This window comes from Gracilinanus agilis, chromosome 3 (assembly GCF_016433145.1).
Source record: "Gracilinanus agilis isolate LMUSP501 chromosome 3, AgileGrace, whole genome shotgun sequence".
Taxonomy (NCBI): domain Eukaryota; kingdom Metazoa; phylum Chordata; class Mammalia; order Didelphimorphia; family Didelphidae; genus Gracilinanus; species Gracilinanus agilis.
The window spans coordinates 670,129,354-670,156,112 of NC_058132.1; the positions used below are offsets into that span (position 1 = coordinate 670,129,354).

The following is a 26,759-nucleotide window of genomic DNA, read 5'->3' on the forward strand; positions in this document are numbered from 1 at the left end:
GGGCTGAGGAGGGCGGAGGGCTGGGGGGCCGCGGCCATGGTTGCCACTTGCCTGCAACTGGTTGGATTTGTGACGAGCTTCGTGGGCTGGATCGGCATCTTGGTCACCACGTCCACTAATGACTGGGTAGTGACCTGCGGCTACACCATCACCACCTGCCGGAAGATGGACGAGCTTGGCTCCAAGGGGCTCTGGGCAGATTGTGTCATGGCTACGGGGCTGTACCACTGCAAGCCACTCGTGGACATCCTCATCTTGCCAGGTAGGGGACTGCCTCCTTCTTCCCCCTCGACCTGCTCTGTCCACTCCTGTGGGCCGCTTCTGTGGAGCCCAGGCCTGGGTCCTCATTTCTCCCATCAGTCATCCTTGGGTTTTACTCCTCATCTCTAGCATGGGGTGCTGGGAGTCTTAAACAAGGGGCTCAAATGGTTTGCCATCCTTCTAGGAAAGAGTACCAGAGATGGAGTGAGACTTAGCTTCAAATTCCTCCCCCACTACAATTCCCTTTGTTTCTCTGGGCCTCAGCTTCCTCATCTGTAAAATAAGTCCCTTCTAGTGCTAAATCTATGGCTCCATAGAACTAGGGGCAGAGCTTCAGATACCGAGCAGTTAAAATATTTCATTTTACTGAAAGGAAACCGAGTCAGAGAGAAGTGAAGTGCTTGCCGGTTAAGCATCAGGTAGAGTATTTGATCCTAGTCCTTTGAAAGGCTAATCAGTGTTCTTTTTTGGGGGGGGGGCTCTGGGGAAAGAGATATTCGGAATGAGAAGAAATAGGTTGGACTCCAAGCTTATGACTTCCTCTGTGCCTGACCTTGGTCCAGTTACTTTCAGCAACCTGATGGACCTGCTCCGTTGTGGTCTGCTAGTCACCCGGAGGGGAAAATCAGTCTCTCATGGCAGAGGGAAAGGGCTGGACTTACTGGTCTTTAAATTCTCTTCCTCTCTCAGTCCCAAGACTTTAAGATCACTTTCTAGCTCTCATATTTAGGGAGGCAGGTGCCAATGAGAAGTCCTCCCGCTAACTCTTTACCTTTTCCCTCTGCCCCATAGTTCTTTGTGGGGCTCAGGAATGAAGTAATAGCCCTGCCTTAACCTCCACTTCCTACCCAATCCACACACTACATTTGATCAGGAAACCAAAGGGACTTGATGATACCAACCTTTCCTTTGAGGAGACCCAGAATCAGAGACCCTTAGAGTTGGAAGAGATCCCAGGTATCTAGTCCAATCCCTATTGGAACAAAAATCCTTTCTACAACACAACCAACAAAAAGTCATCTCATAAGGGGGTCTAAAACAAAACAAAACAAAAACAGTCCCAGAGCTTAAGCTCATACTCTGATTTATAACATGTAAATAACTAATAATAATAGTAAAAAAGAATAGAACCCCAGGGGCAGCTGGGTAGCTCAGTGGATTGAGAGTCAGATCTAGAGACAGGAGGTCCTAGGTTCCAATCTGGCCTCAGACACTTCCTAGCTGTGTGACCTTGGGCAAGTCACTTAACCCCCATTGCCTAGCCCTTACTGCTCTTCTGTCTTAGACCCAATACACAGTATTGATTCCAAGACAGAAGGTAAGGGTTTCTATTTAAAAAAAAAAGTCATCTGCCAGAAGTTCTCCAATGGTTGATTGGAGGAGGGAAACCAACACCATCCAAGGCATTTTGGAATAGCTCGAAGAATTGGCATGTTTTTCCTGACAGAGAGCCAAAATGGCCCCTTTGCCTCTTCCCCTGTTGCTTCTAAAGCAGGGTGAGTCTGAGTGCTCTGTATCCTGCAGAGTTGGGGACTGACGGGTTCATGTGGAAAGATGAAAACATTCCCCCTGTGTAAATTTGATGATCTTTGGCTCTCAGCACTTCATAACCAGATCCCCTGCCTGGTCCCATTGCTTTATTCTCCACTTTCTCCCCACATCCTCCCCCTCCACAGTAGGAATTAATTTCATTCAGAAAACCCTTCTGGTCCTTCTGGGCTTAGTGGCACCCCTTTCTTTTTCCCTTCTCCCCTGAGACTGGGTGTGGCAACCAAGGAAGACCATCTGGAGATGTTAAAGAAGAGTCTCTGATCCTCAAACTCTTGTTCGATTCATGAGAGTTCTTCTGCCTCTTCCCTCTCCCTTAAAGATGTTTTCTAGATGCCAAGAGCCCCATGGTGGGTGGGAGCAGAGCCAGGATGCCCAGGGCAATTTCTGTTTCTGAGAATGGATCATTCCTCTCAGGCTGCCCAGGTGATTTTCCCAGATGTATGGGATTGACCATATCATACTTAGTTACTCAACCAATGCCAGCGATTCTCTATTGCTTCCAGGATCAAATATAAATCCTGTTTGGCATTTAAAGGCCTTCACAACTGGCCCCTTCCTTGTCTTTCTAGTAAGAACTCTGGAATAACACACTATGATCCAGTGACATCTGTTTTGCAAACTAGAAACTCTGTCTTCTGACTGCATTTTCACTGGTTGTCTCCCCGACTTGGAATCCTGACCCTCTCCCCTCCACCTCCAGGCATCCTTCAAGGCTCAGATCTACAGGCAGCTCTGTGGCTCAGTGGCTAGAGAGCCAAGCCTGGAGTTGAGAGGACTGAGTTTAAATCTGACCTCTATTCTTCCTAGCTGTGTGATGCTGGGCAAATCACTTAACCCCCATTGCCTAGCCCTTACCACTCTTCTGCCTTAGACCAGACATTTATTTATTTATTTGCTCACCTAATCATTTATTTATTTGTTTGTTTATTTATTTATTTATTTTAAACCCTTAACTTCTGTGTATTGGCTCCTAGGTGGAAGAATGGTAAGGGTGGGCAATGGGGGTCAAGTGACTTGCCCAGGGTCACACAGCTGGGAAGTGTCTGAGGCCGGATTTGAACCTAGGACCTCCTGTCTCTAGGCCTGACTCTTAATCCACTGAGCTACCCAGCTGCCTAGAACAGATATTTAGTATTGATTGTAGGACAGAAAGTAAGGGTTAAAAAAAAAAGACTCAAATCTATACCGTCTTCAGGATGATTTCCTTGCACCTTCTCTGCTAGCTCCTTCTCTCTAAAATTATCTTCCTTTTACAGTTTAGGCTGCATATAGCTTGGCTATCCCTATTTATTTACATAATGCCTCTACATTAGAATGTGAACCTCTTGAAGATAGGGACTGTATTTTTGTCTCTTTCCATTCCCAGGGGTGCTTGATACACTATAAGCACTTAATAAAGGCTTATGCTGGTGACTATGTGGATAGAGAGTGAGTCTTAGTTCCTAACTGTATGACCCTGGGCAAGTCACTTAATCTCAGTTTCCTAGCCCTTACTGATTTAACTTGGAAACAATTCTAAGATAGAGGATAAGGGTTCAAACAAAAAAACAAACAAACAATCCAAACCATAATATATTTATTGACTGACTGAGAATTGAGGCTCTTTTTCCTAAGGTCAGATTCCAATACTTTTCCTCCATCAATTGACACCTCTGTCAATTTTTTGTTCCTTATACCCAGAAATGTGCTAGTAAATGTTTAAAAATCAGCTCTCCCCACCCAAAAATACACACAACATCCTTTTGTTTTATCTGCATTATTGACATTTTCTCTATCACTTTAAGTCTAGATAGTCAATAAAACAATAAATCGAGCCCTTATTTGTCGTGTTTGCCAATTTGTGGGATGTAAATGCTCACACTGAAAATTCAATAATCAGGAGCAGGTAGGGGGTTGGCTTTAATCCATCCCTATCTGCCCCTCATAAGTATAAAATACTAAACGCTAAAGTAATATGATGGAAGAGGGTTGGTGAAAGTATAGTCAAAAGAGTACCACCTCTGGAGACGAAGAACCTGTGTTCAAATCCTACTTTTGGTTACTATCTGTTAGACCTTGAGCACTTTATTAAACTTTTCCGGACCTTGGTTTTCTCATCTGTACAATGAAGTGGTTGGCCTATGTAAGAATAAAAAGAGCCACTCCTTCTCTGGCTCCTTTTGTCCCATCCCCCTTGCACAAATCCCATCCTTACACCTACTTGACCTCTGTGGTCCCTTTCTGTTCTAAATCTATGAACCAATGATTAGAATCTCTCTAATCTATCTTTGGACAAGTTGCTTGCCCTTCCTGGGACTCAGTTTCATCCTCCGTAAAATGAGGCTAGACTCAATGACCTGTAAAGTCCTCTCTGAATTTCTATAGCTCCATAAAAGAATTTCAAAAGGAAGACTTGGCCACTGGAAACATCCTCCTGGCTTTGGTTGCCCCATATGCTGAGTATGCTGATAAGTATTTCACAATCAGCTCTCTGGAAAAAAAAAAAACATGCACACGATACACTTTAAAGTTGAATCTGCATTATCATCCATCAGTTTTCTTAAGTCTAGAAATCAACAAAATGATAAATCAAGCTCTAATTTATCAACATTTGCTGATTTCCTAGGTATAAATTGTCACACTGAAAATTTAACAATCCGCTCTCTCTGTTTTTCTCTCCTGCTCCCCACCCCTTCCAGTCTGGACCAAATCTATTACACACCCACCTACATGGATTAGAAAGGGGAACTCTTTAGGCAGCAGAGAAAGATTAGATCCTTATTGTTGATTTTCCTGAAGATTTAGAGCTGGAAGATCTTTTTTTGAGGTTAACCAGTCCAACCTCTTCAATTTTTCAGATGCAGAAACTGAGGCTGAGAGAAGAAAATGACTTGTTTGAGGTCATCCTGCAGGCAGTAAATTGCAGAGCTAGGATTGGAACTTAGGTTCAAAAATGGGACTCTATTCAGCACTCTTCCCACCATACCTGGCTTCCTCCAGAAGTTTAAGGTCAGGTTGAAGTTTTGATAGGCCCTGGACTAGCTTACCTAAGGTCACAGGACCTTGGATATCATAAAGCAAGTAGAGAAAAAAACCCTCCATGGAATTCTTTATTTTAAAAATAGACGTCAGGGAAGGATGTCTCTTGGATCTGACTGGAGCATAACACCTCCTCTCAGAATCTTCATCGTCCCTCCTGAAAAGAGGGGATGCTTGCGTCTTTTGTAATTTTGTCTCTACCCCTGAGCTGCTGTGGCTGCCCTTCTGGTCATAAACCTTCCACACTCAGCTAGGCTGGGCACGGAGGGCAGCACATTCAGGCATGACTCAAAATCCTTTCCTGGTACAGCCTCCGAAAACCCAAAGACACTTCCGTACCGTCATCATTGATGGAACTGAACAAAAGATGGCTCAGCCGAGTTATTTTGAAAGGTGACAACCCGGAGGGAGCCATTTGGAAATTGAGCCTGTTAGAAGCCCTGAGTCAGATCTTTTACTTTATGCAGAAATGGTCCTCTCCATCCAGAGCAAGTAGAAGGAGGGGACAGGGAGCTCTCGTGGCACCTTGCCCACTCAAACAGGGGCCATCTTTGATCGAAATAAATATCCTTTCTCATCGACTTTCTTCCTGACAGGTTATGTCCAGGCTTGCCGAGCCCTCATGATTGCAGCATCAGTGCTGGGTCTACCCGCCATCTTCCTGCTCTTGACTGTCCTGCCCTGTATCCGGATGGGCCATGAGCCAGGGGCTGCCAAGTACAGGCGCTCTCAGCTGGCCGGGATCATGGTGATTCTGCTAGGTAAGAGTGGCTTTTCCACCAGCTTTTCTTCCATCACAACCATCAAGCAGCTACTCCTCTCCATCAGCTTCCTAGATATTAACTGTCATTAAGCAGTCCAATGAAAAATATACTGGCATGGGGGGCAGCTGGGTAGCTCAGTGGATTGAGAGTCAGAACTAGAGACGGGAGGTCCTGAATTCAAATCTGGCCTCAGACACTTCTTAGCTATGTGATCCTAGACAAGTCACTTAACCTCAGTTGCCTAAGCCTTACTGGAACTGATACTTATTAGTTCTGAGATTGAAGGTAAGGGTTTAAAAACAAATTCACAATTGTCCTACCTTGCCTATAGGCATGGGTCTGGGGTAGATTTTCCAGTTCAAATTTGACCTCAGACACTTACTAGCTATGTCTTCCTGGATAATTCATTTAACTCCGTTTGCCTCGGTTTTCTCATCTGTCAAATGAACTGGAGAAGGAAATGAGAAATGAGTCTTATGTCTTTGCCAAGAAAATCCCCAAATGGGAGACAGAGTCAGACAAAATTGAACAACAACCCCAAGGTCTTCTGGCTGATTTCTGTCCCCAGAATTACATTTCTAGAATTCTATTTCCTTTTGAAGTTCAATTTCCATCTTAGTAGCCTTGGATCCAATTGAAATTCTGCATTTGACACAAGCTAAGGGTTCCTGGACAAGTGACTTAACTTGAGAGTCAGTTTCTTCCTTTGTAAAAAGGATAACAACCAAACAAACAAATACATAAACAAACAAACAAACAAACAAATAAATAAATCCTTTAGAGGGCTCTTGGGAGACTCACATGAGATGATGTATGCAAAGAGCTTTGTGTGCCTTAATATACTAGAAAAGTCATTCCTCTGAGTTTTGACAATGACAGCCATGTGGAATGAGAATTCTATCCCCTCCTAAGCTGCAAACAACAGTTGTGCTGATGGGCAGTAGCGTGATTCTTTGTGGGGAGATTTCTTTTTTTTTATACCTTTTTTTTTAAACCCTTAATTTCTGTGTATTGGCTCCAAGGCAGAAGAGTGGTAAGGGTGGGCAATGGGGGTCAAGTGACTTGCCCAGAGTCACACAGCTGGGAAGTGTCTGAGGCTGGATTTGAACCCAGCACCTCCCGTCTCTAGGCCTGACTCTCAATCCACTGAGCTACCCAGCTGCCCCGGGAGATTTCTCTTTTAACCTCAGTTTCCCTGTCCACAAAATGGGGATAATAACAGCTTCTTACTTCACAGAATTATTATGAGGCTCAAAGGAGATCATTTTTTGTAAATTGCTTTGCAAATCTGAAAGCTGGGATTCTTCTTAAAACAGTTCCAAAAACAATCCAGGGGTTCAGAATTTCTGCAGAAGGGCTTGAGGGGCCAGTGGCAGTGGATCCACTTTTGGTCTTCAGGCACAAAGCCTTTTTATCTGCCTGGAATACACAAAACAATGGTCACATGACCGCCCCCCCAAACTCTTGGGGATGTCTGTAGGGAATGTTTGATAGGCAGGGCTTTGTATCAGCTTTGTTCTCCCAGCTGGTGGATCAGCTCGAGCTCCACTAGGGAAATCGTGTTGGTGGGAATCCAAGTGGAAGGACTTGTCACCCCTTAGCTCCCCCCACCCCAGCCCCAGTGGTGTGATTTGATGTCTCCTACACACGCTCACAGATTTAGGAAGGCTGACAGATGTAGACAGTGGAGCTAGAAGGGACCACCTCTTTGGCTGCAGAGAAAGCAGCCTCAAACCAGTAAGCCCAGTGGTTTGGATGCTTCTAATTAATCTGCATCCTTAATTTATTCATCCTAGGGGTAGCTAGATAGAGAGCCAGGCTTGAGGATGGGAGGTCCTGGTTTCAAAGCTAGCCTCAGACACTTCCTAGCTGTGTGACCCTGGGCAAGTCATTGAATCCCAGTTGCCTGACACTTAACGCTTTTCTTTCTGTCCTGGACCAAGTACTTAATATGGATTTTAAAATGGAAGGTAAGAGTTTTTGAAAAAGCCATTTGGGGGGCCATCTGGGTAGCTTAGTGGTTTGAGAGCCAGGCCTAGAGAAGAGAGGTCCTAGGTTCAAATCTGACCTCAGACACTTCCCAGCTGTGTGACCCTGGGCAAGTCACTTGACCCCCATTGCCTAAAAAAAAAAAACCTATTCGTCCTCAAAGAGCATGGGATGATGGGTGGAAAATGAGTGGTTCTGGAGGCAGGAAGATGTGAGTCCAAGCCCTGTCCCTGCCATATTTTGTGACCGGGTTCAGTGTCCCCAGCAGCCAGTCTTCTAGGACCATAAGCTGCACAACAGCGACCTGTTGGCAAGAGAACTCTCTTCACCTGGAGGTCTTTTACCCATCTGGACCAATCCCCCAGCCAGTATCCTCAAAAGGGGCCTCTGGACACATGCAATATCTACCTGGGACCTAAGCTTGTGTCTTCACAGGCACACACATTAGTTCATTACAGTGGAGAGAGCCCGAATTTGGGAGTCAGGAAACGTGGGTGGAAATGAGCTTCTGTCACTGTGTATAAAACCAGACGTTTGACCTTGATGGTACCTAGTTATTGTTTGAATTGAATAGAATCAAATTGAATTGACCTTTTTGAACCTCAGTTTGCTCCTCTGCGAAATGGGAACGTTTGGAGTTGATGGTGCCCGATGTCTTTTCTATCATAGTTAATCTTTCTATAGTGCTTACTCTGTGCCAGACATTGTCCTAAGCTGGGGTTAGCTCATTTGATCCTCTCAATAACCTGGGAGGTAGATGCTATTTTCATCTCAATGGAGCAAACAGGAGGTAAGTGACTTGCCCAAGATCATTCTGGGAATAAGCTTCTGAGGCCAGATTTGAACTAAGGACTTCCTGATTCCAGTCCCAGCGTCCTATCCACCCGCATCACCTACCCACCCGTCCTAGCTCTGAGAGCTGACATTTCTTGAGCGTTTCAAGTTTCACTAAGAACTGTCCATGACATTATCTCATGTGCTAAGCATGCATGATCCTGATACTAGCTGAGTTTCAATGGGTAGGCAGAAAAGGGCTTATTGTTCCCATTTTATAGATGAGGAAATGTCAAGTGAGGGACTTAGACTCAATGGCTGCTGAGGTCCTTTCCTGGAGAACCTCATGGATCCCATGACTTGCCCAAGGTCTCATGGCTAATAAATGTCAGAGGTGCCACTCGGACCCAGGACCTCTGATGTCAAATCTTGTATTCTCCTCGCTACTGAAAACCAAACCAGTTGAGCTCAGTTGAACAAACAGCTGTTGTTAAGATAACCCAGTTGTTTTCAAATAATGGACTGGCTATATTAAACGATTTCTTTCTCCCTCAAACTGGATTTTATGTGTAGACGTAGCCGGAGACTGAACAGGAGTAAGATGGGGTTGGCAGAAGGGTATGGATGCTCTTTTTGGAGAGTTCTCGGGCCCAGGGCTTGGACTGACACTGTGGCCCTGGATTCCGTGGGTCTGGTTGGCCCCTTGAGGCTGCACGTCTCCCACCAATCCTGGGCCTGATTGTTATCTTGGGGCCGGGCAGAGAAATGTTCTCTCTGCAGAGATAAGGGAACAGATCAGTCTCTTCTGGAGCTGCCAGCGTGCCCACCTCCCCCCTTGGTCACTCAAGCTCGGATTGCTCAGTGAGTGGGATATTGTTGTGACTCCGAGGGACGGCCCTGGAAATGTGAAGCTCATTGTCTCAAGTGTGGCACCTGCAGATTTTCTTTCGGGTCTTCTCCCCACGAGGCCCTGAAGCGCCTTGTTCTCTCTAGTTGGCTTAATGAGTGGGAGGAGAGAGAGGAAGAGAAGGGAGTCCTTTGTGTCTCTGACTCGGGTTGGGCTCCTGTTGGTGGAGAAGCTAGTGCTGAGCTCATGCTGGGTCCCAGGGGTCACCAATGAGGGCAGAGGCCAAGATGGCAGCTTCTGAAAACAGTGCAAAGTGGGCAAATGGGCAACTTTTAATAATATCTGCATTAGTCTTGCTCTAACCCAGTGGTTCCCAAACTTTTTTGGCCTACCACCCCCTTTCCAGAAAAAATATTACTTAGCACCCTGGAAACTTATTTTTTTTTTTAATTTAATAGCAATTAATAGGAAAGATAAATGCACCTGTGGCCATCACCGCTCCCCTGGATGGCTGCAGCACCCACCAGGGGGCGGTGGCGCCCACTTTGGGAAATACTGCTATAGATAATGGATCTTCAATTTTTTTTTTAACACTTCCTTTCTCTTTCTCTCTTTTATAAAACCCCTCTCCTTCCATTTTAGAATCAATACTGTGTATTGGTTCTAAGGCAGATGAGTGGTAAGGGGTAGGCAATAGGGGTGAAGTGACTTGCCCAGGGTCACCCAGCTGGGAAGTGTCTGAGGTCAGATTTGAACCCTGGTCCTCCTGTCTCTAAGTCTGGCTCTCAATCTAATGAACTACCTAGCTACGCCTAGTTCCTTTGTTCATGTCCTAATAGAAGTTTAATCAAGATGTATTCAGGAAGCCTACAGATGAACTCAACCCAGTTCGATTCAAAAAGGCCGCCATTTTGTCCACATTTTCAATATAGGCTACAGAACATTAAAAGTCACAGAATAATAACAATATAGAGACAAAGCTTTTCTATCTAAACTCCATCAAGTAATCATGAGAGACTGGCGTGGTGGTGTGCTTATTTTAGGAGACTCCCTTCTCCATTGCAGATTGGTACCTTCTCAGCAGTCTATTCTAGAGAGGTGCCTAAAGAGGAATGAGCATGATTTGGTGCCTCTTGGGCACTAGACATGGTGCTAAGGACGCCCTTTGTGAATATGATCTCATTTGGTCCTCATCACAACCTTTGGAGTTGGTGCTATTATTGCCATTTTTTAGACTAGATTTTTATGTACATTTGTTGCTTTTCCATAGCCTAGATTTCATCCAGTGCCCCTTCCCTTGAACCATTCCTTATAATAAAGAATAAAAAAAAAGATGGAGAAGAGAAAGAAATCGGCCCCAACCCTGACAAACACACAAAAAAGTTTGACTTAGGTTCGTGCTATTATTAATCCTTCTCGTTTTAGAGATGAACAAACTAACACCGAGGGTTTAAGTGACTTGCTCAGGGCGTCTCATAAGTGCTCGTGCAGGATTTGAACTAAGGCCTTTCTGACCCCAAGTTCAGCCCCCTTATCCCCTATGCTGCCTTGCTCCCTCATATGAGATTGAGATGATTATCATTAACATTAATAATTTTAATTCCTCTGCTAAAGTCTTCCTCGTTGTGACATGGAGGTGACTTTGGGTTCTTGGAGGCTATGACAGTGTAGCTAAGACAGGTTCAACTAAGGGGGAGCGTTACTTTGTCCATTCTTACTTGTATATATTCTTCCACTAGAATAGAAGCCCCACGAGGTCAGGGTCTGTTTCCCCTTTGTATCGGCAATGCTCCCCACAGTTACTTGTTGCATTGAATTGATCTGAATCCCCATGGGCTTGGCTACTAGAACATGAATTATTTGGCTATAGTAATTCAGAGAAAGGTGCAGCTAGGTGGCACAATGGTTAGAGACCTGGGCTTGGAATCAGAATATTCAATTTCGTGAGTTCTAATTTGTCCTCATATACGTACTAGCTGCTGTGTGACCCTGGGCAAGTCACTTAACCCTGTTTGCCTCAGTATCTTGATCTGTAAAATGAGCTGGAGAAGAAAATGGCAAACCTCTCTAAGTAGCTTAGCTTTGTGACCCTTGGCAAGTCACTTAACCTTGTTTGCCTCAGTTTCCTCAACTGTAAAATGAGCTGGAGAAATAAATGGCAAAGCACTCCAGGATCTTTGCCAAGAAAACCTCAAATGGGGTCATAAGAGACAGAACTGGAAAAATACCCAAACCACAATAACTTCTTGACTCTAAGCCCAGCACTCTATCTACTACTTCATGTTCCCCATGAATAAGATTAATAAGACATGGACATTAGCCTGTTCACTTCCAGTCCTTGTCCTCATACTCATCCTCGTCCTCTCCTCTCCTCTTCTTTCCTTAATAACCCTTATTTTTTGTCTTATAATTGATATTAAGTATCGATTCCAAGGCAGAAGAGCAGTAAGGGCTAGGCAATTGGGATTACACACAACTAAGAAGTATCTGAGGCCAGACTTGAACCCAGATCTTCCTGACTCTAGTCTGGAGCTTTATCCACTGAGCCACCTAGCAGCCCCAATCACTGACATTTTCTTAGTCTCTTTTGAGAAAGTAGATGGATGGGGGGGCAGGTAGGTGGCTCAGTGGATTGAGAGCCAGGTCCTGGGTTCTAGTTTGGCCCCAGACACTTCCTAGCTGTGTGACTCAGGGCAAGTCACTTAACCCCCATTGCCTAGTCCTTACCTCTCTTCTACCTTATAACCAATATGCAGTATTGATTCTAAAATAGAAGGTAGGAGTTTTAGGGAAAAAAAAAGTAGATGGATCCTAGTTTTGGGATTGGATCTTTGCTTATTGCTTTATGAAAACTATGGGCCACAACAGGAATTTCCAAAGGTGAAGCTGGACTTTGGCTCTGATTGAGATCCATTTTCTTTCCTTTTTTTTTCTAGAGTTAGAAAAAACATCTTTTTTCCTACATGGCATCCCCCTGGTAGTTCCAATCTGAAATGTCTTTGCCTTACTCTGGGAACTCTGCTCTTTGTTTTCCAATCATCTCTAAGAATTTGATTCAGTGATTTTCTTTTGTGGAAGCTGGGTGGGAAGAGGCTGACATTACAGCACCACGTTGGATGGTCACACGTAGAAAACTAGCTGATGGGCACAAGTATCGCCAAGCATTTGTTCAGTGTCTACTGTGTGCCAGACTCTGGGGACATAAGCATGGGGGAACGAAGCAGTGCCTACTCTCAAAGTGCTGAAATTCTCATGGAGGAGACCAGAAAGCCGCACGTGTAAACAGACAAATTTAACATAATTTATACCGAGAGACTAAAGAGAAAAGTAATTTGCCCCGAGAGAATAAATAAAAACATAATTGACATTGAGAGAATAAGGAGACACCTAGCTTAAATAGAAAGAATAAAGAGAACATTTATATCAAGAGAATAAAAGCAAATCCATATAAAATGGTTAAATACAAGGTAATTTCGGAGAGGTGATAACACTAATGGAATCCTAGTACACATGGTCTGATGATTCTGGATTCACCACATTAGAAACATAGATAGACCCTTCATGAAGGCTTCTCTTACATTTTTAGCTGTTCCTTCACATACTCTTTTTTTTTTTTAACCCTTAACTTCTATGTATTGGCTCCTTGGTGGAAGAGTGGTAAGAGTGGGCAACGGGGGTCAAGTGACTTGCCCAGGGTCACACAGCTGGGAAGTGTCTGAGGCTGGATTTGAACCTAGGACCTCCCATCTCTAGGCCTGACTCTCAATCCACTGAGCTACCCAGCTGCCCCCTCCTTCACATACTCTTACCCAGCAACATGGCAGCAAATTCATATGAGCGCTGAGATGCTTTTTCTTTCTTTCAATATTAGATTGATGTCAGCTGGAAAATGAGTGGATTTCTAAGGTTCCCTCCAGCTTCACCAGAATAGTGTGTGTGTATGTGTGTGTGTGTGTGTGTGTGTGCCTGACAAATGACTTAGATTAGTGTTTGAAAGGGTTAAAGGAAAAAAGGTGGTGACTTGTGTGGGCTAGAAATAAAGGAAAAAATATTGAAAGTTGGCCAGGAAAATAGTGTGCTCAGTTCTTCCATTGGTTTGATGTCTGTTGTAAATATCAAATCATCATAAAAACAATTGGCCAAATTGAGCCTAACCTGTGCATCCTGCCAGATGGATTAAAAAAAAAAAGTTTTGATTTCAGAAAAAGATAGATTGGAAAAGGGGAAACCAAAGGCCATTCCAGTCTCAAATGATTAAAAAAATGAAATGAGATGGGCCATGTGGAAACAGTAGAAATATTACAACTTTTTGCTTTCTTTTTTGAAAAGTTAGTTATGTTTAGTCTGTTATCATAATCAGAGCATTTATAAAAGGCAGGGATCATAGGATCACAGATCTAAGTCTGAAAAGGATGTTGTGAGCCACCTCCTCTCCGAACTCTGCCTTTTACAGCTGAGGAAACTGAGGTCCAGAGGGCATTACATGCCTTGTCTAAGGGCACGCTGCTAGTAAGTGTCAGAATTGGGACATTAGTATAAACAAACTGAATCGGGAAACAGTTTTCAGTACCGTCTGTACAAGACCCCAGAGTCATGCAGGATCCATTGTGATGACAATGGCATTCCTTGTTCTAAAAGCATTATTTTATAAAGCTCCTTGACTTTTTAGTCTGTAATACTGAGAGTGTCAAAACCAGAAAAGAGACAGACATTTCAGGGGGCCAGTAAGGTTTCCCTCTCTTCCTCCCCTCTTTTTTCTCTCAGGAATATTAGGAAAGTCACAATTTCAAAGTCAAAACACCAACATCTTTAAGTCTAATTTATTCAGTCACTTTGTTTATGGAGTGTCATTTACTGTATTTCCCGAAGGAATCATCAGCTAGCTTCTATTCTGTCATCAAGATTTTATATTTGAGAAAGAGTTTGTTCACTGTTTATATGGAAATCTGTTTCTTTTTAAGAATATGAAAACCATAATGTATGTATAACCTGGATCCAATGGCCTGCCAGCACCAGGAGAGGGAAGGGAGGGAGGGAGATAAATTTGATCATATGACTCAGGAAAACTTGTATGGAAATTTGTTATTTTATGTAATTGTTAAAAAATATATATATTTTTTGGGATGTATATATATATATGCATATGTATATATATTTTGTGATATATATATGATGGGAGAAAAGATAACCCTTAATTGGTTTCCATATTCATATATATTGTGATATATATTACCAATTATATAAAATAACAAATATATATATGAATATGGAAACCAATCAAGGGTTATTTTTTCTCCCATTATTTGAAAGTAACTTAAGGCAAAACATTTCCTGTTGCTGAGGAAGAGAGCATTCAGGCCCTTTTTCCAACCTGTCAGGCCAAGGCTAGACTAGTCCTCTGTCTGTACAGGAGAGCTCTCTGTGGGCTTATGAAATAGAATTCAGCCCTTCCTTCCCCTGTCTCAAGACAAATAGACAGGCATCTCCTCTCTGCCTCTTCTTCCCTTCTAGAATTCATCCCTTCCTTCCCTTGTCTCAAGACAAATAGACAGGCATCTCCTCTCTGCCTCTCCTTCCCTTCTAGAATTCAGCCCTTCCTTCCCTTGTCTCAAGACAAATAGACAGGCATCTCCTCTCTGCCTCTTCTTCCCTTCTCTCTTCTCTCTCTCCCTCTCAGTGATTACTTTCTGTGAAACAGGAAGGAAAGACTTGGGCCATTGTGACTTCACTGTTGACTTTATGGTCACCTTTCTCATTTCTAGGGCCCAGATCATGTCTGTTTCAATGAAAGCCAGAAATGAGTATTTGGTCAAGATGATTGTCCCTGTCCCCTTTCTTTCTTCAAATCCCCATACCTAGTTGGTGTTGGATTATTTCTATTAGAAAAAAGTCACCCTCACTTAAGTTTACCTTAATATCAGGGAGAACCTTCCAAACCATCAGGCAGGTTTCCATTTGTCTCTCTGGAGACATTGCTTGGAAAAATCTACTAAATCTTTTCTAGTTTCCTTAACGATGCCCTAAGAGTTCGATAATTTCAATGGACCTGAGATCTCCCAGATGTGTCCCCTTGTGAAAATCTCAAGCCATCCATATTCTCCTTCTGAGGGGCTCATACCATAGAGGATCTATCTAAGGTGTGTGGGGTCTTCCTTGTGGGTCTTTGAGCCTTCTGTGGTCCCCATTGCAGGCAATTTTATTAATAGTGGAGGCCACATGGTGGAAAGAGCCTTGGATTTGGAGGCTGGTGAAATCTGTGTCTATATCTCAGTTCTGACACCTAACTTGCCTGTGAACCTCTGGAGAAATGACTTACCTTCTCTAAACCTCAGTTTCTTTGGCTGTAAAATAGTGATAGTTAAACTTGGATCACTTAACTTCCAAGGCTATTGAAAGGAAAGAATGCTAGAAATGGGAGCTGCTGTTACTAATGGCTTGGGGTCAATAGTGGTTTGGCTTGTGTTTTGCTCTTACTGGACAAAATAGATTCTTCTCTCCTCCAAAGCCATTTCTGTAACAGAGTAAATTTTCCTTTATTTTCAGTCTCTTCCCCAAACATTCTTTGTCCTAAGGGCAACTGAAGGTCAGCATCTCAAATGACCCTCTTATTTCTCTTCTTGTGGTATGGAAGTCAGTCTGTCATTTTCCATTGGTTTTGATGTGGTGGTTTCGTGAGAGCCACAGGAATCCCACCCAAGGCTAGTATATCTGCTAGGAAATCAAGATGTTTCTGGCATTTGAGTGCCATCTTACTTTAAGAATATGTGAATTAGGAGGCTGGAAGAACAGGATGTCTGGGCACCATCAGGTATATTTATAAGATCATAGATTTAGAACCATGTAGTCCATTCATCCATTTTATGGCTGAGGAAACTGAGGCCGAGAGAAATTAAATGTCTTGTCCAAGACCACACAGATAGGAAGCATGAAAGGCAGAAGTTGAAACCAAGTTCCTCTGACTCCAGAGGCCCTGCTCTTGCCGCTATACCGAAAAGACATGGAGGAATCAGAGTGAGGATCTGTCATTTTTGGAAGCCATGTAGGGACAGAAAAGGATCAAAGGATAATAGATAGAGCTGGAAGGCATCTGAGAGTTAACTTTGTCCAATCCTCTTGTTTTGTGAGGAAACTGAGCCCCATAGAAGTAAAAAGCCATACCAGGTGGTTGTCATTATGGTCTAGTGGGAAGAACTCTGTGATCACAGGACCTGGCTTCCAATTCCCTCTGTGATCTTTAGGACTCGGGTGATCACAGACAAGTTACTTACCTTGCCAGGGCTCATTTTCTTGATGTGTAGAGTGAGAGGGTTGGATGAGATAGCCTTTGAGGTCTCTTCCACTATGTACCCAAGTTCTCTGATCCCAAAGCTATGATCTTTCTAGCCTAGCTGGGAACATCTCCTTGGAGGGGGTAGAGTTGGAAGGAGATGAGCTACCACATGCATATGTACTACATAGAATTATAAGTTTATTTTTGTGTGAGATGAGGAGGAGGGTTCTGGACTTGCATCAGTGTAGGTTGGATATCTCTACGGTTGAATCTCCCTCCACTGTTGGAGATCGGCATTTCCTTTTTCTAAACCTTCAACGTCAGTCTTACGAGTTCTAAGAGAGAGGCAGCTAGGTGGCTCAATGGATAAACAGCCAGACCTGGAGTTAGGAGGACCTGGGTTCAAATTTGGCCTCAGATACTTCCTAGCTGTGTGATCCTGGGCAAATCACTTAACCTCATTTGCCTAGGCAATTGGGGTAGGGCTCTAGTCCATACTACTCCTCAGCCTTAGAACATATAGTTAGTATGAAGGTAAAGGTTTAAAAAAAAAGTCTGAGAGAGGCACAGCAAGGGCTAGCCAATTGGGGTTAAGTGACTTGCTCAGTTTTCACACATCTAGGAGATACCCAGTTCTATTGCTTGATCACTGTGCTGCCAAGTTGCCCCTGATATTTCCTTTTCAATGTGTGGTCTCAGGAGTTGTTGGGGAAACACAGGCTTGCCAAAAGACAAGACTTAAGCTTCCTGATTAGGTAGTAGGTACAAATAAGTAGGTGTATACATATCCATCTTTGATTATGAAAAATTCCATCTTATCAGTGCCTTTCTAGGCATTTTCCCAAGCTCTAATTTGTTAACTAAATTATAAATTGAGCCCATAACTTGTCAGCACCATCTTTCAAAAGATGGCACCTGGTTCTTACCATGCATGAGAAGCAGTATGGTGGATAGAAAAGGACAATGGATTTTTTTTTAAACCCTTAACTTCTGTGTATTGGCTCATAGATGGAAGAGTGGTAAAGGTGGGCAATGGAGGTCAAGTGACTTGCCCAGGGTCACACAGCTGGGAAGTGTCTGAGGCCAGATTTGAACCTAGGACCTCCCGTCTCTAGGTCTGACTCTCAATCCACTGAACTACTCAGCTGCCCCAAGGACAATGGCTTTTTAAGTCAGCACAGCACAGCTTAAAATTCCCAGTTGCCACTTGCTACTTAGGTGACTGTGGATAAGTCACTTAACACCTTTGGGCCTCAGTTTCTTTATCTGTGAAATGAAGGAATTGTATGAGGGCTTCTGAGGGCTCTTCTAGCCCTGGATCAAACTTTTGCACATTTTTGCACAGTCCCAAATGATGTGGATGGCTCAAGTCAACCAACATTTATTAAACACCTACTATGTGTAATTCACAGTGCCAGGGCTCCTGTAAGGATTTGTGATTGGGTTGGTGTGAAGAGTTCCTCTACCAATGCAGGTCTCAACCCCTCAGTAACTGAGTAGGTCTTTGGGAGTTGTTCTGGCCAGAGAATTCATCATGCTACACCAAGCCCTGGGGACTTATCTAGACTAGTCTTTAGACAAAGGGCCCGAAGTCTATAAACGGGGTTTATCTTCCAAGACTCTCTAACCCAACTTCGAACTTCCATGCTAAGATGAGGAATAAGAGCATAACAGAAAATTGACCCTGTCCTCAAGCCACATACATTCCATCTATAGTTTCATTAGTAAATTTGGGTTGCATGGACAGAGAAGCTGGATAACCCTCACCTGACCCAATCCCCCAATGCTATTTAAAAAGACAAAACAAAACAAAACCCTTATCTTCCACCTTAGAGTCAATACTGTGTATTGGTTCCAAGGCAGAAGAGTGGTAAGAGCTAGGCAATGGGGGTTAAGTGACTTGTCCAAGGTCACACAGCTAGAAAGTGTCTGAGGCCAGGTTTGATCCCAAGTCCTCCTGTCTCCCATCTTGGTGTTTTATCCACAGAACCACTTAGTTGCCCTATGTCCTAACAGTTATATGGGATCTCATTCCTCATTGATAGAGGCTCATCTTCCTATTTTTTTCAACCAACACCTAATATATTGTGGAAATTCAGGACTTGTTATACAAAAGCCAGTGTTTTAGTTATTATCAACTTATGTACAATGGGTTGAAGGGCTCCCTGTTGGTGAGGAAATGTTGAATCTTTTTCCAAATGTAGAAGAAACAGAGAAAGATTGTTCCAATTTGAGTGCCAGTGGTAAAGGAAAGTATCAGTATTTCTCCTGTGCGGACACAGGCTGGAAGTATATAAACATAGTAACTGAGTAAGGCTCTGCAGCAGACAACCAACTTTTACTAACTGCCTACTATGTGCCACGCACTGGAGATACAAATATAATAAATGAAACAGACCCTACTCAAAAAAGAATTTACAGTCAGTTAACTAGCATTTATTAAACACCTACTATGTGCCAGGCACTGGAGATACAAATATAATAAATGAAACAGACTCTACTCACAAAGAATCTACAGTCAGTTAACTAGCATTTATTAAACTCCTACTATGTGCCAGACACTGGAAATACAAATATAATAAATGAAACAGACCCTACTCAAAAAGAATCTACAGTCAGTTAACTAGCATTTATTAAACACCTACTATGTGCCAGGCAGTGGAGATACAAATATAATAAATGAAACAGATCCTACTCACAAAGAATTTTCAGTCAGTTAACCAGCATTTATTAAATACCTACTATATGCCAGGAACTGGGGATACAAATATAATAAACCCTACTCACAAAGAACTTAACAGTCAGTTAATTGGCATTTATTAAACACCTACTATGTGCTAGGTATTGTGCCAAATACTGGGGAAAAAGAAAGACAAGCAACCATTTCTGCTCTTCTGGAACTCATGGTGTAAGAAAAAATGGATCAAATCCAAAGGTGTAGGAACGTCTGCTGGAGCTGGGAGCTGGGAAATGGAAGTGGGTTAATGGTATCGTGAAGATATTTGCTTCCTACCTTACTTTTATGGAACCCTTTACTATTTTCAAATAGTATCACATGACTTATCTTGTCCTCTTAGAATTCTTGGCATCCTAGGGTCAGCTAGGTAACTCAGTGGATAGAAAGCCAGTCCTGGAGTTGGGAGGACCCGAGTTCAAATCTGATATCAGACATTTCCTAGCCTTTCCTAACCCCAGTTGCCTTGCCCTTACCACTCGTCTGTCTTGGAGTATTTGAATATTTACTATTAATTCTGAGATGGAAGAAAGGTTTGGGGAAAAAAAGAAGAATTCTTGGCATCTTTTAAAACACCTCTCAGGTTCTGCCTCCATCCTGAGACTTTTCTTGACTCACCTTCCTAGTCCCAACCAATTGTTGGTGTGTTCTCCCATGGAAGCTACGTATTTTGTATTTGTTGTAGAATGGAAGCGCCTTGAGGGCTGGAATGATTTCATTTTTGCCTTTGTATTGGCATGCCTGGCTCACAATAGGTACCTAATCAATGTTTATTGAATTGAACTCAATTTCCTTATTTGTGATAGCCTGCACCCTTTACCTCATGCCATCTTGGCAGCATTGCTAATCAAGTCTCCATTAGGGATAGGATTTGTAAGGAAGTGGACCTCCAGATACTCCCAGGAGCAGTGCGCCCATGCTCAAGAACCTCTATGGCAAAAGCGCCCTCATTCTAGAGAAGGCCAAGAAGGCAGTAAGGGCATTGCAAGCTCTTACCCACAGCTTCTGGAGAGAGGAGGAAATAAGGATAGGTCCCTCAGTTGCATAGAGGCAGCCAGGTGGCACAGTGAATTGAGGGCTGGGCCTGGAGTCTGGAAGACTCTCCTTCCTAACTTCAAATCTGGCTTTAGACACTTACTGGCTATGCAACCCTGAGCAAGTCACTTCACTCTATTTGCCTCAGTTTCCTCTTCCCTAAAATGAGCTGGGGATGGAAATGGCAGATCACTCCAGTATCTCTGTCAAGAAAACCCCAAATGGGGTCACAAAGAGTCAGATGTGCTTGAAAATGATTGAACAACAACAAAACTCAGCTGCATAAGACATTTTAGTGACAAATTGGTCTAGAAGCAGGGGATGAGCCTAAATGGCTTTGGAAGTTATTTGTCGTCCTTTTCTTCTATGAAATCTAAACAAAAATTAAACATGGATCACACAATGCAAAATCCCTGTGTTTTCCACGTTAAACCTTATCACAACAAATCTCATTCTAACAATATATATTTTTTCTTTTATCTTTTCTTTTTTCTCCATGATCTTTTATTTATTTATAATTTAATTTTTTAGAAAAATTTTTTTTCCCCATGGTTACATGATTCATGTTCTTATTCTCTCTCCCTCTCCTCCCCCTAGCCAACGTGCATTTCCACTGGTTTCTTCATGTGTCATCGATCAAGACCTATTTCCATATTATTGATAACTAGGGTGGTTGTTTAGAGTCTACATCCCAAATCATGTCCGCATCAACCCATATGTTCAAGTAGTTGTTTTTATTCTGTGTTTCCACTCCTATAGTTCTTCCTCTGAATGTGGGTAGCGTCTTTTCCATAAATCCCTCAGAATTGTCCTGGGTCATTGCATTGCTGCTAGTACAGAAGTCCATTACGTTCAATTTTACCACAGTGTATCAGTCTCTGTGTACAATGTTCTTCTGGCTCTGCTCCTTTCACTCTGCATCAATTCCGGAGGTCTTTCCAGTTCACATGGAACTCCTCCAGTTCATTAACAATATATTGTTTTTAATCATCTCCTTTTGCTTCAAAGGTCAGTGAGGACGGAGATAGGTGGCTCAGTGGATAGTCAGGCCCAGAGATGACAGGACCTGAACTCAAATGTTGCCTCACAGTTCCTAGTTGTGTGACTCTAGAAAAGTCACTTAGCCCCCATTGTTTAGCCCTCACTGCTCTTCTACTTTGGAATCAATATACAGTACTGATTGTAAGACAGAAGGTAAAGGTTAAAAAAAAGAAAAAGGATGGTGTGGTAGAGAGCAAAAAATGTACTAGTCTCCAAGCATGGTTCTTGGGTTCTAAATCTATCTTTTACTTTCTAATTATGTGCACCTGAGCAAATCAATTCCTCTGGACTTCAGTTTCTTCACTTGTAAAAGGAGGGGTCTGGACTAGATGCTTTCATTTTTTCCTCTCTCCCTCCCTTCTTTCTTTCTCTCTCTCTTCCTCCCTCCCTCCCTTCTATCTCTCTTCCTTCCTTCCTTCTTTCCTTTCTTCCTCCTTCCCTCCCTCCCTCCCTCCCTCTCTCTCTCTCTCTCTCTCCTCTTTCTTTCCCTTTCTTTCTCTTCCTCCCTCCCTCTCTCCCTCCCTCTCAAAATCAAAGGCAGTCAATAACTTCATGATTTGTCTTAATGATAACTTCAACCTTCAGAAGACTGAGGNTCTTTCTTTCCCTTTCTTTCTTTCTTTCTTTCTTTCTTTCTTTCTTTCTTTCTTTCTTTCTTTCTTTCTTTCTTTCTTTCTTTCTTTCTTTCCTTTCCTTTCCTTTCCTTTCCTTTCCTTTCCTTCTTTCCTCATAACTGCCCCATACTAGGTGATTTCTAAATTCCTGTCCAACCTCAACATTCTATAGATGTATTCAGGTTTTTTTTTTTTGTTTTTTTTTGTTTTTACTTTCATAGGTTTGCATTTAGGAATCCTATAAATAGTGAAGTCAGAGGGATTTCATAGCCCCAGTTGGTCATAGCTAATTTATTTTAAGCAATACCCCTTATAGCAAACTTACAATAGAGCTACATATATAGACAGTTTTATGTAATGTGATTTTCTCCATATGAATAAAGTGAGTGGAGAATTGGGCCAAGTGTCCTTTTCCCTTCCCTGTTTGGATAGCTCAGGCCAGTGTCTTTTTTGCCTTTTTTTTTTTTTTTAAGCATGACTTGTCTAGAAAATAGTTTAGCTTTCCATTTTAGGGTGGGTGTGTATTGGCAAAACCTTTGTATCCTTTTAACAAATATTTTTTCATCAGTATTGTCTACTGCTAAATGTGGCTAAAGACTCCTGTAGAGACCTGACCTCCATGCTAGGAGCCCAGGGTCAGAGGTTTGGAGATACAAGAGATCTTTTTAAAATATTTTCTTTTCCCAATTACATGTGATAACAACTCCCAACTTTTTAAAAGTGATTAATTAAGAAAAAACGTCCATGGTTACATGATTCATGTTCTTTCCCCTCCCCTCCTGTAGCCAATGAGCAATTCCACATGTGTCATTGATCAAGACCTCTTTCCATATTATTGATATTTGCACTAGGGGGATCCTTTAGAGTCTGCATCCCCAATCCTATCCCCATCAGCCCATGTGATCAAGCAGTTGTTTTTCTTCTGTGTTTCTGCTCCCACAGTTCTTCCTCCAACATTTTTTTTTAAACCCTTACCTTCTGTCTTAGAATCAATCCTGTGTATTGGTTCCAAGGCAGAAGAGCAACGAGGGCTAGGTAGTGGGGTAAAATGACTTGCCCAGGGTCACAGAGCTAGGGAGAGTCTAAGATCTTTGTGATGACCATCTATGGCAATCCCTTTAAAAATGCGTTCACAAGGCCCTACAGACATTAAATAGCAGAGCCATTAGAATTAGAACCCAGGTCTTGAATTCTTTCCACTGCTAAGTGCGCCCCGGTCATTGCTTTCTTTGTGTTTCCCCAGCCCTGTGTGCCCTGGTGGCCACCATCTGGTTCCCTGTGTGCGCCCACCGCGAGACCATGATCGTGAGCTTTGGCTACTCCCTGTACACGGGCTGGATCGGGGCCACCCTCTGCCTCTTCGGCGGTTGCGTCATCATGTGCTGCTCCGGGGATGCGCAGTCATTCGGCGAGAACCGCTTCTACTACTCCTCAGGCTCCAGCTCTCCCACTCACGCCAAGAGTGCCCACGTATAAGGAGCCACTGGACTTCCCCGGGCTGCCCACTGAGGTGCGCCAGCTGATGGACCGACGTGCCAGCGGGTTGTCGCCACGCTCTGACGCAAAGCCTCCTCCCCAGTGTTCCGTAGCCTGAATTGCCCACCTGCTGCCTTAAGAAAAATCTCTCCCTCAGTTGTACCCCTCCTGTTGCCCACGGTTCTGCCCAGTCGAAGGTCTCCCCCCAATGCATATTAAAGAGCCTTGGGCCACGCCTCTGTTTATCCTTTTTGCTTTGGGTATCTTATTTCGCTTTGGCAGGGCTTTTTGTTCTGGGTGATTTTTGCCCCTTCTTCTCTCTTAGCCCGCATTTCTGAGAAGGGAGGAAAAAAAAAAAAAGACACTTTCAAGCTGTTTCCAGTGACCACGGGAACCTCGTCGCGCTCCCTCCCGGGCCACCCCGATGGCTCATCTTAAGTTGCAAGGTCACCTAATTGTAACAAATACAAAGAGAGAACGGGGCGGATGGGGTGGGGAGGGAGGGATGACGGGAAATCTGGAACTTGCTGTGCCCGGGGAAAGTTGAGTTTTGGTAACTTGTCCGAGGGGGTGGGGCTCTTTCGGGTGATTTTTTTTTCCGTTTTAAAATTTGGGGCCTCCCGTCTCTCTGTACATAACCTTTGAGTTTTCTCTGCTCTTTTTAGCAATCATGATTTTCCTGAAATTCTCCATTCATTGGCATGAAGGAAATGAACCATTTAGGCTCTAACCACACGGTCCTTAACCACGCCTAGCTTCAAATGATAGTTCCTAAAGCAGCTTCAGATTTTTTTTTTTCTTTCTTTCTTTCTGGGTACAGAGTAGTTCTTAAACTGTCATTTCAGCTTGCCATTTAACCATTTAAAAACCACCACGACCACCACGACCACCGGCTTTCCCCCTTAGTGTCCCTTCTGACAACCAGCTTGACGTGGCATTATTGAACATGTGCTGTACTGGGGTATCTTTGGTCTCCTCCCATGCTGGCCCGTTGTGCCATCGCTAGAGAGACAGACGCCCACCTCTCCAAGTACTGATGTACCTTAAGTGAAGTACTGTAAAAATAAATAACAGACTCTGCAAAACTGGCCTTCGCTCTTCTTCCTCTCTCTCACAGAGGTATAACTTTTTTTTTTTATAAACTTGAAATTTCATCCATGTTTACTAGTGGTCAAAAGGACGTCCCTTTGGGCTTTAGGACGGCGGATTCTGCTCTGTCTTATAAGATGGTAACACTAGGGCTGGAAGACATTTTAGAGGCCATCCAGTCCATTTCCCAAATTTTATAGATAGGGAAACTGAGGTCCGAGGCCCTTGGGTAAATTAGGTTAAAGAATGGAGCTGGCATCCGGAGCACAGGTCCTCTGACTCCCAGTCAATGAGGAATTGCATAAAAATATCCTTCTTTTCTACCCACCATATCAGTGGAAAACGAGTTGGAAGGGATCTTGTAGCTTACTAAGGCCAGCTAGTACTTGACCAATCAGTGTACCCACCAATGGCCATTCATTCTTTAGTTGGAAACTCCATCAAGGGGGAGCACTGTCTCCTGTTGGTTGATGGTAGAAATGGAACTGGAATGTGATGGGTTTCCTGGGCTGAGTGATGTCTGCCCATCAAGCCACCATGCTTTGATGTGGAATGTGGAGTCTGGGCTATGAACAGAATTATTCATCAGAGTTTCCTCTTGACCAAAGAATGATTAAAGGGACAGGACAGGTTTTAAACCTGATCTAAAGCCACCCTTTTGGAATTTTAAAGGAATAATAACTTTTGAATAAAGGGATGATTTCTAGCCACAATCTTGTGGGGCAGCAGTAAATGTTGGGTAATGGAAATACTTAGTTTTTTTTTTTCCTTTTTCTTTTTTTAAACCCTTACCTTTTGTCTTGGAGTCAATACTGCGTATTGGCTCCAAGGCAGAAGAATGGTAAGGGTAGGCAGTAAGTGTCAAGTGACTTGCCCAGGGTCACACAGCTAGGAAGTGTCCGAGGCCAGATTTGAATCTAGAACCTCCCGTCTCTAGGCCTGGCTCTCAATCCACTGAGCTACCCAGCTGTCCCCGAAATACTTAGTTTTAAATTCTTTATTTTTTCTTCTTCTATGATGTCTCTATAGATGTGCGTCTGCTCTGAGAAAACAGACTACCCTACCTTTGTTTGTTTTCCTTTGTCTTTCAAATCAAATATGAATCTCAGAAACATTTTGGTGCTCCAAAAGCTGCCAAACATTTCCTGTTTGGGAACATCTGTTCTAGTTGTCGGGGATTGCATAAACATTCTATTCGATATGGAGTGGTTTTGAAGGCTTGCACCCATCAGGAAGGTTATCCCCCCAGCTGAATACTCCATTGGCACTGGGATCTCATCAATGATGCTTAATTTATCTCCAGGAAAACATTTGCAAAATCATTCGTGCAGACCAGATAGCCCTCCTGTTGGCCAAGTACATATGTTTGGCAATTTTATCATTGTGGTAAGGACATAAAGCAAACAGTTATTCCTGGAAAGTCTGGACTTAGCTTTCTGCTGCATCCCCACCCCCCCAAAAAAACCCCCACCAACCAACACTGAATGAAAAACTGGTCAGTCAACAAAAGATAGTTTATTTTATTATTTGATCTATTTTTTTAATGATCAAGAATTAACATTTCTTTCCAATTACCATCCCTCCAATGAAAAAGGAAATATAAGAACTATGAAAATGTATCGTGGAAGTGGGTAATTGAACGGAATCAAGTCAAGTCATTAGGCATTTATTAAGGGCCTACTATGTGCCAGTTACTGTGCTAAGTTCTGGGGATACAACAAAAGGCAAAAAATCATTCTTGTTCTCTAGAAGTTCTGCTGAATGGGGAGAGAGAACATACAAATAGTCATGTATAAACAAGATATAAGATAACTTCAGAAGGGAAGGTATTAACATTAAGGGGAATAGGGAAAGGCTTTATATAAAAGGAAGAATTTTTGTTGATACTTGAAAGAAGCCAGAGAAGCCAGGGAGTGGAGAGGAGGAAGAAGAAATTCCTGGTATGGGGTTCAATCATGGAAAATGCTTAGGATCAAGAGATAAGAGTGTCATGTTTGAGGATCAATAACAAGAAGGCACTGGAGTCCTTGCAGGGGTGTAAAATATGAGAAAACTGGAGAAGTGAGAAAGGGTCGAGGTTAATTCATTTGATTTTTTCGGAAATAGGGAACCATTGGAGTTTGTTGAATAGAATAAGAAGACTCAGAGTCAAGAGAGCAAACAGGAATTAATTCATGAGACTGAATATCCTACAAAGGACTGTGTGATATCCAAATTGTCTTCAAGTAACTTTATTCCAAAGGGTCAATTAAACTTTATAAGTTATGTGTTACTAAGCTGCTGTGAGAAGTGTTGG

General features: G+C 43.0%; 1 protein-coding gene across 1 annotated transcript; it reads left to right on the plus strand.

Annotated features, from left to right (window-relative positions):
* The first annotated feature begins 36 nt into the window (after window positions 1-36).
* On the plus strand, window positions 37-24,387 carry CLDN11 (claudin 11). The gene is made up of 3 exons (XM_044667735.1): window positions 37-262; window positions 5,427-5,591; window positions 23,142-24,387. The coding sequence occupies exons 1-3, from the start codon at window positions 37-39 to the stop codon at window positions 23,372-23,374; spliced, it is 624 nt and encodes a 207-aa protein (XP_044523670.1). The 3' UTR covers window positions 23,375-24,387.
* Window positions 24,388-26,759: the final 2,372 nt, after the last annotated feature.